The sequence below is a fragment of the Myotis brandtii genome, unplaced genomic scaffold, assembly GCF_000412655.1.
Source record: "Myotis brandtii unplaced genomic scaffold, ASM41265v1 scaffold847, whole genome shotgun sequence".
In the NCBI taxonomy this organism is placed as follows: Eukaryota; Metazoa; Chordata; class Mammalia; order Chiroptera; family Vespertilionidae; genus Myotis; species Myotis brandtii.
The window spans coordinates 2,997,600-3,011,313 of NW_005371441.1; the positions used below are offsets into that span (position 1 = coordinate 2,997,600).

General features: G+C 39.9%; 1 protein-coding gene across 1 annotated transcript in view; it reads right to left on the bottom strand.

Moving 5' to 3' along the window:
* The window catches only part of SYNE1 (spectrin repeat containing, nuclear envelope 1), a 407,398-nt gene that overhangs the window by 234,594 nt on the left and 159,090 nt on the right, over positions 1-13,714 (bottom strand). The window contains exons 34-40 of the mRNA XM_014532125.1: positions 10,746-10,973; positions 10,255-10,353; positions 7,893-8,080; positions 7,156-7,279; positions 6,161-6,327; positions 4,499-4,652; positions 1,705-2,333 (exon numbers count right to left, since the gene is read on the bottom strand). Of these exons, the coding sequence (XP_014387611.1) occupies positions 1,705-2,333; positions 4,499-4,652; positions 6,161-6,327; positions 7,156-7,279; positions 7,893-8,080; positions 10,255-10,353; positions 10,746-10,973 (1,589 nt within the window). The remainder of the gene's footprint in view (positions 1-1,704; positions 2,334-4,498; positions 4,653-6,160; positions 6,328-7,155; positions 7,280-7,892; positions 8,081-10,254; positions 10,354-10,745; positions 10,974-13,714) is intronic.

Here is a 13,714-nt window from a genome sequence, read left to right on the forward strand (position 1 = left end):
CCATGTTTTATTGAAGGTTATCATGAGAAAATGTTCATTTTTTTGGTCTCTAATATATTGATATTTGAGTATTTGTGAAGAGTGGCCATGTAGAGGCAGCTATTGATTCTTTCATTCTTGCCTTTATATAGGCATTGTCTCATTCAATTCCCAAAACAAAGAGGCTAGGAGCAAACATTATCATTAACTCCATTTACAAGAAGGGAAGTGATTTGCCCAAGGTCACACAGTGTAGCATATGTAGAGCTGAAATTTAATAAATCAATCAATTGTACCACTTCGGTATCCTCTGTGTGACACTGGTGAGTTCAGTGTTGTGGGTATTAATATGTCTCTTGAGCTCAACCTGGGCCTTCTTCTCCAGCACATTTAGGACCTCCTGTCGCTGCCCCAAACAGGCCTGAGAGGCCAGGCCGCCTGGTGGCACCAATCCTACTGCTATTTCCTGGGCGAGTCATTGGCTCTTTGCCTTGATCATCTTGTCTTTGCTCTGGATGCTATTTTGTCCTTCCTAAGTCTTATTCCCTTTTGTAAATTTATTGTTAAACCAGTCAGATAGTTTATTGCCCACAAGGCATGTGTCTTCAGGAGCCATGAATTGATTGTTAATCTATGTTTGATTCTGATTATAAGGAAACAAATTGGCAGGGTCAACATAATTCCGATCAATTAGGGATGCCTTGTTATGAATGCCTTTCAACTGTCATTTTGCCCCCTGAAAAAAAATGGAAAAGAAAGTGACCCTAAGAACATGAGTGAGAGAAAGTTCTATCAGGAGGGAAAAATAAGATTGAAAAGAAGGCTACAGTATTAGCAATTTACACCTGGAAATCCCCCATCTTTGCTTAAACCCACTTCTATTCCTTCTTCACATCTCTAAGCAAACTGTTAATAGTAGTTGGGAGAGCCTGGCCGGTGTGGCTCAGTGGTTGAGCGTTGAGCTATGAATCAGGAAGTCACGGTTTGATTCCCTGTCAGGGCACATGCCTGGGTTGTGGGCTAGATCCCTAATGTGGGGCATGCAGGAGGCAGCCAATCAATGACTCTCTCTCATCATTGATGTTTCTTTCTCTCTCTCCCACTCCCATCCTCTCTGAAATCAATAAAAATATATTTTTAAAAAAATAGTGGTTAGGAGAACCATTCCGCCAAGCTGATTGGCTTCATTTTTAGTGAATAAATACAAATCTTTAATGGCAGTTCATCATCTTACCAAGCTCCACAGGTATAATTCCATTTCCTCCTATAAGAAGACTATCTCACACCCTTTTCTGTCCACATCCCCTGTCACTCAATCTCAACGAACGAGTTTGCTCCATCTTTTCTGAGAGCTAGCAGCCACCAGGGAAGAATTCCTTCAGATTTAGCACCAGAACTACAAGTCTACTTGCATCCCTCCCTTCCTCCTCTACTTTCATTCTTGTTACAGAACAGGAGTCCCTTCTATCTGTTAAAATACACAGATTGATCTGCATACTCTGTTGTAAATAAGATCTCAGAGTGGCTTACACAAGGCCCTTAGGAAAATCCTCAACGAACCCAAATAAATTTTAGGACCTGAAGTGTCAAATTAGTCATGAGTTTTATCCTAAAAATATAAAAAGAGACGCTGCTAAGTATGGTACTATCAAAGTTTTGCACAAGAGTTAATCCTAGGACAAATAAAAAGTAGCTGAGGCCACGGCTTCAGCAGTCTCCTCCCACCTCTGTTGGAGCGCTTGGCGGGTGGGTTCTTTCAGACGCTCTTTGTCAGCCCTCTCTTCGATGTCCTCGATGCTTTTCAGCAACTCCTCTTTCTGGTCGTGGAATGCTTTCTTCAATGCTGCCAGGGCATCTGCCTCACTCTGCTTGGTTCCCAGAAGGTTCTGGATCCTCTCTAACTCCAAGCAGAGGTGATCAGCTGAGGTTCGGCAGGAAGTCCTTTGCTCAGAGCTTCCACATTTAAGATGGTATTGGGCTTTGGTGAGAATGCCGTCCAGAGCGATGGCCGTAGATTCTAACGTCTTCACGTCTTGAATAGCATCATGCAGGTCCTTTTCTAATAAGTCAGTCTGTTTCTTATTCATACTGTTGGTTGCTTCCACCGTCTGCCTCAGCCGGTGGAGCGCCTCTGACAGAGAGGTGTGGCTCTGCAGGAACCCAGCCAACTGGGCCAGGGCCAGCTGCCGCCTCTCCACCACCTGGCCGGCCTCCTCGAACAGCTGGAAGCAGTCCTCTGCTTTGCCCTGCAGGACGTGAAGGTCCTCGGCTCGACCCAGAGCGCCCAGCTTCGCGAGGTGCCCCTGCAGACTTTGCAGTTCCCCCCTTTTGCTTTCGACTTCTGCTGCGTGGTCCTGGAAGGGGAGAGAGAGTCACCGGTTCCTCGGGGACACTGTGGTTTTTGACACAGACATGTTACAGAATTGGTGATGTCAAGATACACAGGGCAATATACAATCTTGTAGCACAGAAACCCACACCGGAAACCTATAGGTTCATGTTGACCAATGTCACCCAATCAAGTTAATAAATAAAAATTTAAAAAGTTACATTTTAAATGCAATGCATGGTATAGTATTTAAAGGTCACCCACAATGAACTTTTAGAAAGATTCTTAAGATTTCTCTTGTTTTGCTCATCGATGTATTTCATATAAAACACAACTCTTATTTGGAACTAATGTAGTTCATGAAAAAGAATTCCTTTGTGGATAGAAATAGTTAACCTATATGCTCCTATTAACCAATGTCACCCCAATAAATTATTAAAAAGTATATATGCATATGTATAAAATTTGAAAGATTTTAAAAGATATATGTATATATAGTTAAAAGGTATAGTTACAGTATATACAGTTAAAAGAAGCTGAAAATTTGTAAGGTTTTAAAAGATATGTTATATGTACACATATATACACACACATACATATACATATACATACAATCCAGCTAATTCTAACATATATCCAATCAAATTAATAAATAAAAATTTAAAAAGACACATTTTAAATGCAATGTATGGTATAGTATTTAAAGGTCACCCACAATGAAACTTTTAGAAAGATTCTTAGATTTCTCTTGTTTTGCTCATCTATGTATTTCATATAAAACACAACTCTGATTTGGAACTAATGTATTCCATGAAAAAGAATTCCTTTGTGGATAGAAATAGTTAACCTATATGCTTCTATTAACCAATGTCACCCCAATAAATTATCAAAAAGTATATATCCACATATATAAATTTGAAAGATTTTAAAAGATATATGTATATATAGTTAAAAGGTATAGTTACAGTATATACAAAAGAAACTGAAAATTTGTAAGGTTTTAAAAGATATGTTATATATACATATATATATACACACACCTTCATATACATATACATACAATCCAGCTAATTCTAACATAGTGAAGGAGTGTGGGAATAGACAGACGTGAGCCTCTTTTCAGAGGTGTGAATAAAGCAGATGAAACTGCACAAGTTTTAGCTGCCTTCTCTCTAAGAAAATGTAGATGAACTGGCTAAGGCTATTATATAGAAAACTTGACCAGCTCACAATATATCATGGTTAAAACCCATCAGAGGAATGCTAACACTCTCAGCATGGTTTCCACAAAAGAGAAATAATCACCTGTCTTAATCGTGACCAGAATGGCCCTAATAGTTCCCTCAGCTGAACTACTAAACTTTAGAGGCTTCTTTGAGCATTTACTTTAGAAAATTTACAAATTCATTCTCTGTCCCTTTGAGATGTAAATCTTTTTAAACCTCCTAGACAGTTTTACTACTGAAGACTAACTTTCTCAAACACCTGGGAGTCATCCCCCTGAAATGTACTCATTGAGGAAGATGGCACCCTAGCTCCTGTCTTTAGAGGGTGGGAGCCTAACTTTGGTGAGCATCTTGCTCCAAATTGTAAAACCACCTGCAACCATGAAGAAAGGAAAACATACTTTTCGTTTGGGTAAACCCAATTGGCAAGCCCAGCATAGAGTGAACACTCAATAGACATTAAATGTATTATCAGTAAATATTGTTATAAGCTTATCATGTAGCTTACCCCAACTATTCCAATACTTGATGACCAATATCTGATTTTTAATTTTTTAAAAAATGTATCAGGCTACATATTATGCATAATTTAGAAATAAGAAAACTAAATTTTAAATAACTTTCAAGCTAAATAGTAATTCAGAAAAACCATATTGTGAAAGCATTGGGATTCAGTATTAGTTTTTAGCATTGGACCAAAACAAAACTGAGAAGCTTACAAGTGAACATTCTCATCACTTTATCCTAGAAATCATTCGCTCCACTGTGGAAAAAAAAGGTATTTTATCTGAAGTGGCTTTATCTGCTTAAGGTTATCTGCATCACACATTGTGAGAACATTTATGGAGAAATACAATGTTAAATCGCTGGCAAGTGTTTTTTTTTTAAATTCGCTTCCCTTTAAAATGGAAGAGCTCTCTGTGATGAACAAATGTTTCTTCCCTCTTAAAGGAATGCACTTTACCTTGTGCCGGGTTACAGCTGCCTGATGGTCCATTAAGCTGATCTCAGACGTGGCTTGTAATTCACCAAGAAACTGCTTAATCCAGACAGAGAAGGAAAGCAGCAGTTCATCAAACTGCTGGTGCTCAGCGACCACAGACTGCAGGAAGTGAAGCCTAGGCAGAGGGCGGTGCAAAAGGTAAAGTGTCTTAGGGGTGCGTATATCTTGGCTAATACATGTTTTCGAGTTTTTCAGGTTTATACCCAGGAGAGGGATTGCTGAGTCGTACAGTAACTCTATTCTCTTATTAATCAATGTCATCCCAATAAAGTTAAAATCAATCAATCAATCAATCAATAAGTCAATAAATAATAAAAGTTAAATGCCCCGCAGTGGAACGGAAGAGTTGGTATGTTTTTGGAATCAGCTTAATCACTGGCAAAACTAATGTGGTCCAACAGGGCCAAACCAGAACTCTTAATGCTTTCTACTTCTCCAACCCCGTTTCTCTTACAATTTGCTGCGTCTCAGTTACTGTCAGTGCTGCCCACCCAGATGGTCCTCCATTTCTTCACCACCACACCTGCTCCGTGCATGTCTGGGCACCCATCAGAGCATGCTGGGCTCTCCTCTCCACCTTCACGCCCTGGTCTGCATCGCCTCATCTCTGGCCTGGCCTCCAACAGCCTCCTAAGCTGGCCTCTTTCCTGCCACCACCGTGGCCTCACCATAATCCACTCTCTAGAGAACAGCCAGGAACGATTTCCATGTCATCGGAACATCCTCTGCCAAGCCTAAACCCGGACACTTTCCTGGGTACACAGGAAGGCGAAACGCCACGGCTCCTTACTGTGGTCTACGAGGGGTCCCTCATCATCGACTTCTCTGACCTCATCTGATCCAGGGCCGCCCACACCGCCACTGCCCGCCGCTTCCCCAACATCCCAGCTCATTGCTGCCTTAGGGCCCTTGCCCTTTCTGCTCCCTCTGCCCCTGTGATTTGCCCCCGAAGCACCTGAGTCTGCCTCCTGCACAGTGTTCAGATCTGCATCAGACGTCGTGTACCTGAGGGGGCGGTGCCGGACCTACAGTCCCCGCCATGTTACCCTGTGTTGTTGTCTTCACATTACTTACCAACTGAAACAGCGTCATTCACTCATTTGTTTAATTATATATTGATCCTCCCCTCAGCTAGAGACAGGACTCTGCCTGCCTTGCTTACTACTATATCCCCAGGACCTAGAAAGGGGTGTGGGATATGGTCAGGGATCAACCATTGCTTGTGCAATAAATGAACCAGGTTGACTAATAATAGGTGAGTGGATGCCTTTGCTTAGACATATCATGAGAAACAAAATTTTAATTACCATTTCCTCCTGTACACAAACAGCTTAAGCAATAAGTAATACAAACATGAGCAAACCTACTCTCATTACTATAGTTCAACTAGTTTGATCATTTGCCCTGAGTATGAGACTAAAATTTTGAATTGAGGTTCATCAGAAATGCCAATATTTGAGTGCTTTGATTTTTAAAATGGCAAGTACAGTGGTTTTCTACCGTCCTATAATTATCCTGTGAATAGTTGGGTTAAATAAAAGTAAACAAAACTATGCTTTCTTAGTTTATAGGCTCACCATTTTAAAAAATGCACACTATTAGAATGTTTTATAAAACCCCAACCTTTTGCTAAGTATCTGTGGCAAAACTCTCCATCTCTCATCCAACTGCTCCAAATGTAGTTTCATCGTTTTCACATCATCTTTGGAGGCCACTGAGAACAGTGATTCCTTCAGTTGCACAAGGTTGCTGTAATTGGAGGCCTGGGAAACAACTTCACTTTGCAGTGCCTGCCGAACACAGAACATGTTATAGATCTCTTTTCAACGTGATTGACAAGGAAGGGCCACATGACACATAATGACCTTTGGAGGTTGTTATCCAAGCAAAATGGAGGCTATGGGGACTAAACTATAGAAAGTTTTATTCCTTAATTGAGAAAGGAACCCATTTCATCTCTAAACCAACATTTAAAAGGCTACTGAAACTTGAATTTGTTTTCCAGGGTCTGAGTTACATTGTCAGGCACATTTAGATGCTGTAGAATTTCTTTCAGGATGAAGAAACGGAGCAGGCAAAGAGAATCAAAGGAGAACTATTGCTAAAGAGAAAATGCATGCCTAACAATAACAGAGATGCGATTCCAGTAACAGGGATGTGGGCTCCCTCTGTTTAGAGACAATATTGGGCCAAATTGGGGAGCTTAAGTGCTCTTCATTTTCCTTTCATGCAGCCGAACCACTTGTTTTTTATATTTCATCGGGCAATAAATCTCTTAGGTCTGTGAGGGATGCATAAAGTTGTGGTTCCCACCTAATAAGAGGTAAACATGCATATAGATAGCTAACAACATAGCATGGTGTTAACGGGGATGATAGATATAGCTGGCACATGGTAGGTGCTTGTCAAAATGCTTTATCCTCCTCTCTATAGTAACATCATCAAATCGGCCATCGCCAAGTTCACCAACACTTTGTCTTTCAGGTGTGGATGGTTCTTTGTGGTATCACAAAACCAAAGCAGAAGTTAAGTTGGCTGGAGGGCTTGCGTTTGCTCCTGTTTTACAATGCAGCCATGACAAAGAGTGTGTCGTTTGCCCCACACTTCCTGGAGCTTGCCTGTGTCAATTGAAGTTCGCTCTCCACTTTGACCCTGTCTGCAGTGACATCCACTTCCGGGGAGCTGGCTATGGCTTTGCAGCGCTCCAGCCAGGTCAGAAAGGTCGACAGCTCTTTCTCCAGCCTAAAGAGAGCAGAGATAGGAAGCAAATGCATCCAAAATTATCATATTAGAAAGCGAGGCCTTTCTGCAGTTGGAGGGTCCAACACAAAGCAATACAAATAATACAACGCTGGTTATCTTATTCCTAGACGTGAGGGTAAAAATACCACTCCTCTCATGTTCACATATGTACTCACACATATGTCTATATGTGTGTAATATGGAAAGATACATGTACCTGGTACATCCTGTCCACTCCCATGTTAAAAACATGACTTGACATGTTTTACATCTGGGATGATTACTGCCCATCACTTAGAGAACAGTTGGCCTGGAATTTCCTATTTGATTATGGCTATTGCCCAGCCAGTGTGGCTCAGTGGTTGAGCGTCATCCCAGGCACCAAGAGGTTGCCGCTATGATTCCCCTTCAGAGCACATGCCTGAGTTGCAGGCTCGAACCCCAGTAAGGGGTGTGCAAGAGGCAGCTGATGGATGATTCTCTCTCATCGTTGATGTTTCTATCTCTCTCTCCCTCTCCTTTCCTCCCGCTCTAAAATGAATATAAACATATTATTTTTATTAAGAGTGGCTATTGAAACCCAGGTGGCAACCGGAGAAGGCAGGCTGCTCACCGCTGCCAGTGGGCCAGCAGGTTCTCCAGCGCCGTCTGTCTCTCCTTCGCCCGACTCAGCAGCCCCTGGTATCTCTGCTGCAGGGCTGCGGCCTCCTGGACGGAGCAGCCTCTGCTCACGACCTTCTGGGCACCAGCAGAGAGAGCGGCCAAGGCACTGCTCAGGGACTCCAGGGCCTGGCAGAGATCCTGGGGAGGGGACAGGAGGAGGGCAATGAAAACAGACAGAAACGAGGCCACCATTTTCCTCTGAGACCCATTCCCACCAAAACTGACCCCTCAGTCATAACACACAACAATGGCACTGAAACTTGTCTGACCGTGATGTCCAGTGACACAGAGTGAGAGTGAGGAGAGAGTTATGTCATGATTGCAGGAATGAAAATGAAAACGGAGAGACTACTGCCCCAATAAAACCATGCTGCTGTATATCTGAATAATGTCTACTTTTCCTTAACAAGTTAGATAATTTGTGAAAATTATTATTCATTTTATGTGAAATTTATTTAAAAACTCTATTCTAAATTTTCAAGAGCTATATGTAACATGCAGTAATTTCTATAAAAATATATTGGAAGAGTACAGCTGACATAGCTGTTATCTTTTATGCATATAGTTATCTATAATAAAAGTGTAATATGCTAATTAGACCAGACAACCAACGACCTTCTGGACATCATTCCGGACATCCTTCTGCATGAATCCACGCCAGAGGAGGTTAGGGGTGATCAGGCAGGCAGGCGAGCAGTTAGGGGCGATCAGGCAAGCAGACAAGCAATTAGGGGTCAACAGACAGGCAGGCAGAGTGGTTAGGGGTGATCAGGCAGGCAGGCGAGCAGTTAGGGGCGATCAGACAAGCAGACAAGCAGTTAGGGGTCAACAGGCAGGCATGCAGAGTGGTTAGGGGCGATCAGGAAGGCAGGTGAGCAGTTAGGGGCATCAGGCAGGCATGCAGAGTGGTTAGGGGTGATCAGACAGGCAGGGAGAGGCAGTTAGAGGTGATTAGGCAGGCAGGCAGGCAGGCCAGCGGTTAGGAGCCAGTGATCCCGGATTGCGCAGGGATTGGGCCTAAACTGGCAGTCGGACATCCCCTGATGGTCCTGGATTGTGAGAGTGTGTAGGCCAGGCTGAGAGACACCCCTCCCCCATGCACGAATTTCGTGCACTGGGCCTAGTTATGATAATAACCATAAGTAGCCTCGGAATGTGGCAGGTACTGTGCTATGTACATTACATACACCAACTCATTTACTCTCCATCAGACCCTTAAGAGTTATGTTCTTTCACTAGTCCCATTTTACAAACCAGAAAATCAAGACAGGGAAAAATAACTGGCTTCAGAAATCTAAATATTAAGAAAAATAGAATATTATCTTCTCTGGTAATAGACTTAGTTGTCTATTAAAATAATTCCATGAAATTCAATTAACTTAATTTTCCTCATTTTGGGGGTACTTTTTAAAAAATGACATCAGTAACACAAAAATGCATTCTTATTATAACAATTCCAATGACGTCAGTTCCTCTCCTCTTTCCAGATGTGCCTTTGCCAGTTGTCTGCTTTCTGTCCCTAAAGCCCTTTCCTGCATGTATGTATGTGTGTGTACACATGCACATGTAACAGGGATAACATATGCTTTTTTGTTTATTAATTAACAGATATTTTGTTTTAGTATTTCTTTGTGCCTGATGTTCCTCCTTTGCTCCTTCCCCTGAATTCTGCCAGAAGCATTTGCTGTTCCTTCGCAAAACATCTCACAACGGTCACCAGTTCAGGGACCAGACCAAACAAGCTAGTCACTGCGAAAAGGTGAGCGGGGATATAGTCTTTGCACATTTGAGTCTAGCGGGTTAAAATCTGAAATCTGCTCTGCACATGTATATTTTTCTGCATACTTAATTTTTATAATGCTGGTAAGAGGTAGCAGGATTTATTAAAGCTATGATATGAAAAAGTTACATGTTCTAATTAAGAGAGAGGGAGACTTTTTTTTGGAACAAAGTAGATATTTTTTAAAATTTAATTTTTTCCACCATCTCTTATCCCCTCCCTATCTTCCACCACCTGCACCCATCCTCCTCCACCCTGTAATCACCACACTGTTGTCCATGTCGAAGGAGAGAGAGAAATATATTTTAAATGGATACTTCTTTAACATACATTTTAATGAAAACTCACTTGCATGCTTATATTTCTTGTGTCATATGAAGTAAATATGCTGGATCTATATCATTCCTCATATAACATAAACATTTAAAAAATTTTAACTCTCATAAAAATGTTTACTATGTTTTCTTTTCAAGCAGGATTTATCAAGTTTCCGAGTTGATAAATAAGCAGAAATGTTGAAGCATACTCTTACCATATGTTCTTGGAGAGCTTTGTATGTTTCTGTAGCTGAAGAACATGTTTTAATTGGATCAGCAAGTTTATCTTCAAATTCAGACACAGACTGCTGGGCCTAAAACATTGGTGAAATATCAAAATAATGGTGGGAAAAACATACATCAAGACGAGAAAGGTTACTGGGGAAGCAGCATGCCTATCATTTTTGGATAACTTTCAATGTGTTGATAAAATATGCTTAAAAAATCTAAAATGAATGTGTCCTATTATTTCAAAGAAATATAAATAAGTCTTAATGCCTATCTGAACACAATGTATAATGACATTTTTTATTCCCTCAAAAATGTACCATAAAAATAGTTATAAACTTAAGCATCATGGACAACTTGGTAAATCATTGGCAAATTGTGTTGTTTCCTTATTCTACTATTTCTGGACTTTTTACTGCATTGCCCTATAAATGCAGTGTGAAACAGGTCACTGTAGCATGCATGGACCAATTCTTACCTTTCTAAGATTCTCTTCAAACTTTTGCTGCTGAGAGACCTGTCCCAGGATTGTTCCTTCCAGACCCTGTGCGTGCTCTCGAAGTTCTTCCCAGTATCTTCTTAGTTGTGTCAACTTGGCCTTGATGCGGGCTGATTCTCCAGTGGTAATAAACTGGGCGAAAGACTGCGCTTCTTCTTCCAGCCCTGTGATGCTGCCGATCTTACTTTCTATTTCCTGAATCGTGACCTAGTATTCAAAACGAGAAAAATGACAACGCAGGCTGAGCAAGCTTGTCTTCCTGAAATGATACAAATATTGCAGAGAGAAAACGGACATTTCAATGTATTGGGGTTGTCAGAGAGCAGCTATGAACAAACCCCATGTGTTTGCTGACCTCATTTTTGGAGGATAGATATGCAGATTATGTCTGAAATATACATGGGTGGTTGTGCTGGCTGGATGGAGAATGAAGAGAAATAGCTACTCCTGCCTGCAGTGATGTAAGCAGGGAGATGTCCCTGGAACTCTGAAGGTATCTGGAATTCCCTGCTTACCCTATGAATCAAGGATTTTAACCAACTGATCAGAGAAGGAGTGTGCTCCAATCACTCACAGGAATGCTAATATTGACATTCGCTTAAATTTCCTAAAATGTAGTTGAGTATTTCAAATTTGACCAAACTACAAGCTTATCTGATTCCACTCCGACCTAAACCCAGTCTTTTCACATTTATCATCTATCCTTTATGCCAGTATATTCCAAGTCTGGAATCATTAAGATCACTTGGCCCCCATCCTCAGGGACTGGGACTCAGTTGGTCTAATGTGGATCCAAGTCTTTGCAATTCTAACAATTCCTCAGGTGATGCCTTTACTGCTGGCCCTGGGCCCCCCTCTATTGCCACTGCTTTACTCACTAGCTGTGGGCTCTACAGCAAAGCACCTACTTGCTACAATTTCAGTTGTGGGCATTTTATGTATTAGCCAACACCTGAAAAGGGCTGAAAGCCATCAAGGAGGTGTGTGCATATGTGACCGGAAGTGTCTATCTGTCTCTCAAAAACGTAGAGGCTTATTTATGTAGAAGAAAATGAAAATTATTTCTCTGAGGAAAAGAGCCAAATCGTTCAATCAAAATAAAGCAAAAAAAAAAAAAAATCCAGACAATCTGTTTCAAATCATTTAAATGAAAAATACTGTTACCCTAGAAAAAGATAATGTGACTTAAGCTTCAATAAAAAAGCAAAAAAAAAAAAAAAAAATCCAGACAATCTGTTTCAAATCATTTAAATGAAAAATACTGTTACCCTAGAAAAAGATAATGTGACTTAAGCTTAAATGAGAAAACATAGAGATAATTTCTGTCTAGATAAGGCAAATCAGAAATAACTAGTGTGAGTATATGACTTATTTTACTTCCAAAATGCATGACTGCAATGGCATTCTTGATAGGTATTTGTTGTTTGAGCATAAATACAATTCCTATTTAAATGAAAAATACTGTTACCCTAGAAAAAGATAATGTGACTTAAGCTTAAATGAGAAAACATAGAGATAATTTCTGTCTAGATAAGGCAAATCAGAAATAACTAGTGTGAGTATATGACTTATTTTACTTCCAAAATGCATGACTGCAATGGCATTCTTGATAGGTATTTGTTGTTTGAGCATAAATACAATTCCTCCTTTGTTTTACTGTTTATAAATGATATTTTTTAGAAAAATTACTCATAGATTTAACAAACATATATTGAGTGTTTCCTAGGTGTCAATAATTGTTGTAGGTGCTTGCAACACCTCAATGAAACAGTTTTAGTTGTAATTTCTTAGTGTAATACTTGTCATCAGCAAGCTATATAATCCAGAATGAGAAGATAGAAGATGAACCCGGTATATGTTCTTATCACCTGTAAATTATCAATTAGGAATAAGAAATCAGTTCATTTGGAATAGCATGTAATGAAGACCAAAAGTGGGCTTGCAGATAAATATCTTCATACCTATGCAATGTTATGAATTAGTTTTATCCTGAGGTTGTTTTCAATAGAAAACATGACAAATACGGCCATATTTTTACTATTTCCTATCATTTAATTCTTTGTGGAAATAGAACATGAACCTATTAGCCCAGATTCCACACTAAAGTGCGTTTCACTCTATCTTTGATTATTTCTAGCAAATGATTTTCTTGCTCTTCATATTCATACAATACATTTTTAAATAGTTTCCAAAATGCCACATTGGAATATTAAAATGTATTTCTACGCTGATGGCATGAAAATCCACAATTGAATGTTTATATATTTAAAAATAAAATATGTAATTGTTTTGTTTTCTAAAGAGTAACAATGTAATGATGTTTGGTAAAGTTACATATTTCTGAAGTCCAGAAATTAAGGTTAAATAATAGTGAAAAGAGTGAATAGAAAGCATAAGCAAATTAGAATGTGTATGTTAAAATTTCAGAAAGAACAATTTTGAGACAAAACTAAGTGTGTTATTCTTTGTTTTCTCAGAATTTAGCAAAAATGATTAAATGACAACTTTGCAAAAATAGTTTTAAAGAGTAAACATATTCCATGAATATTCCTAATGGCTTAACATCTGTTTTTCCTACTATACCACCCAACAGATAAGCATACTTGTACATACCAGGCTGCACGTAGCCTCGGTTGCATAAGACGTGTGATAAACCAGGATGATCTGCACAGCATGTAAGCCAAGCTAAGCAAGATCGCACCCTCCCACCGTGCACATGGCGATGACTTGCTCTGAGTCATAATGTGAAATGTTCCCTCACCTTGGTATTCATTTCACTATATTTAATTGAATGAAATGTCAGAGGGTTTCCCCTTTCCAATAAAATAGGCTGAGATAGAAAAAGAAGTGGCTGAATTTTAAAAATGTGATGTGTAAAAATTGCATATAAAAAAGGAGAAACGGACCCTCAGAATTCATTACATTCAGCCCATCTTTTTCTTAAACTA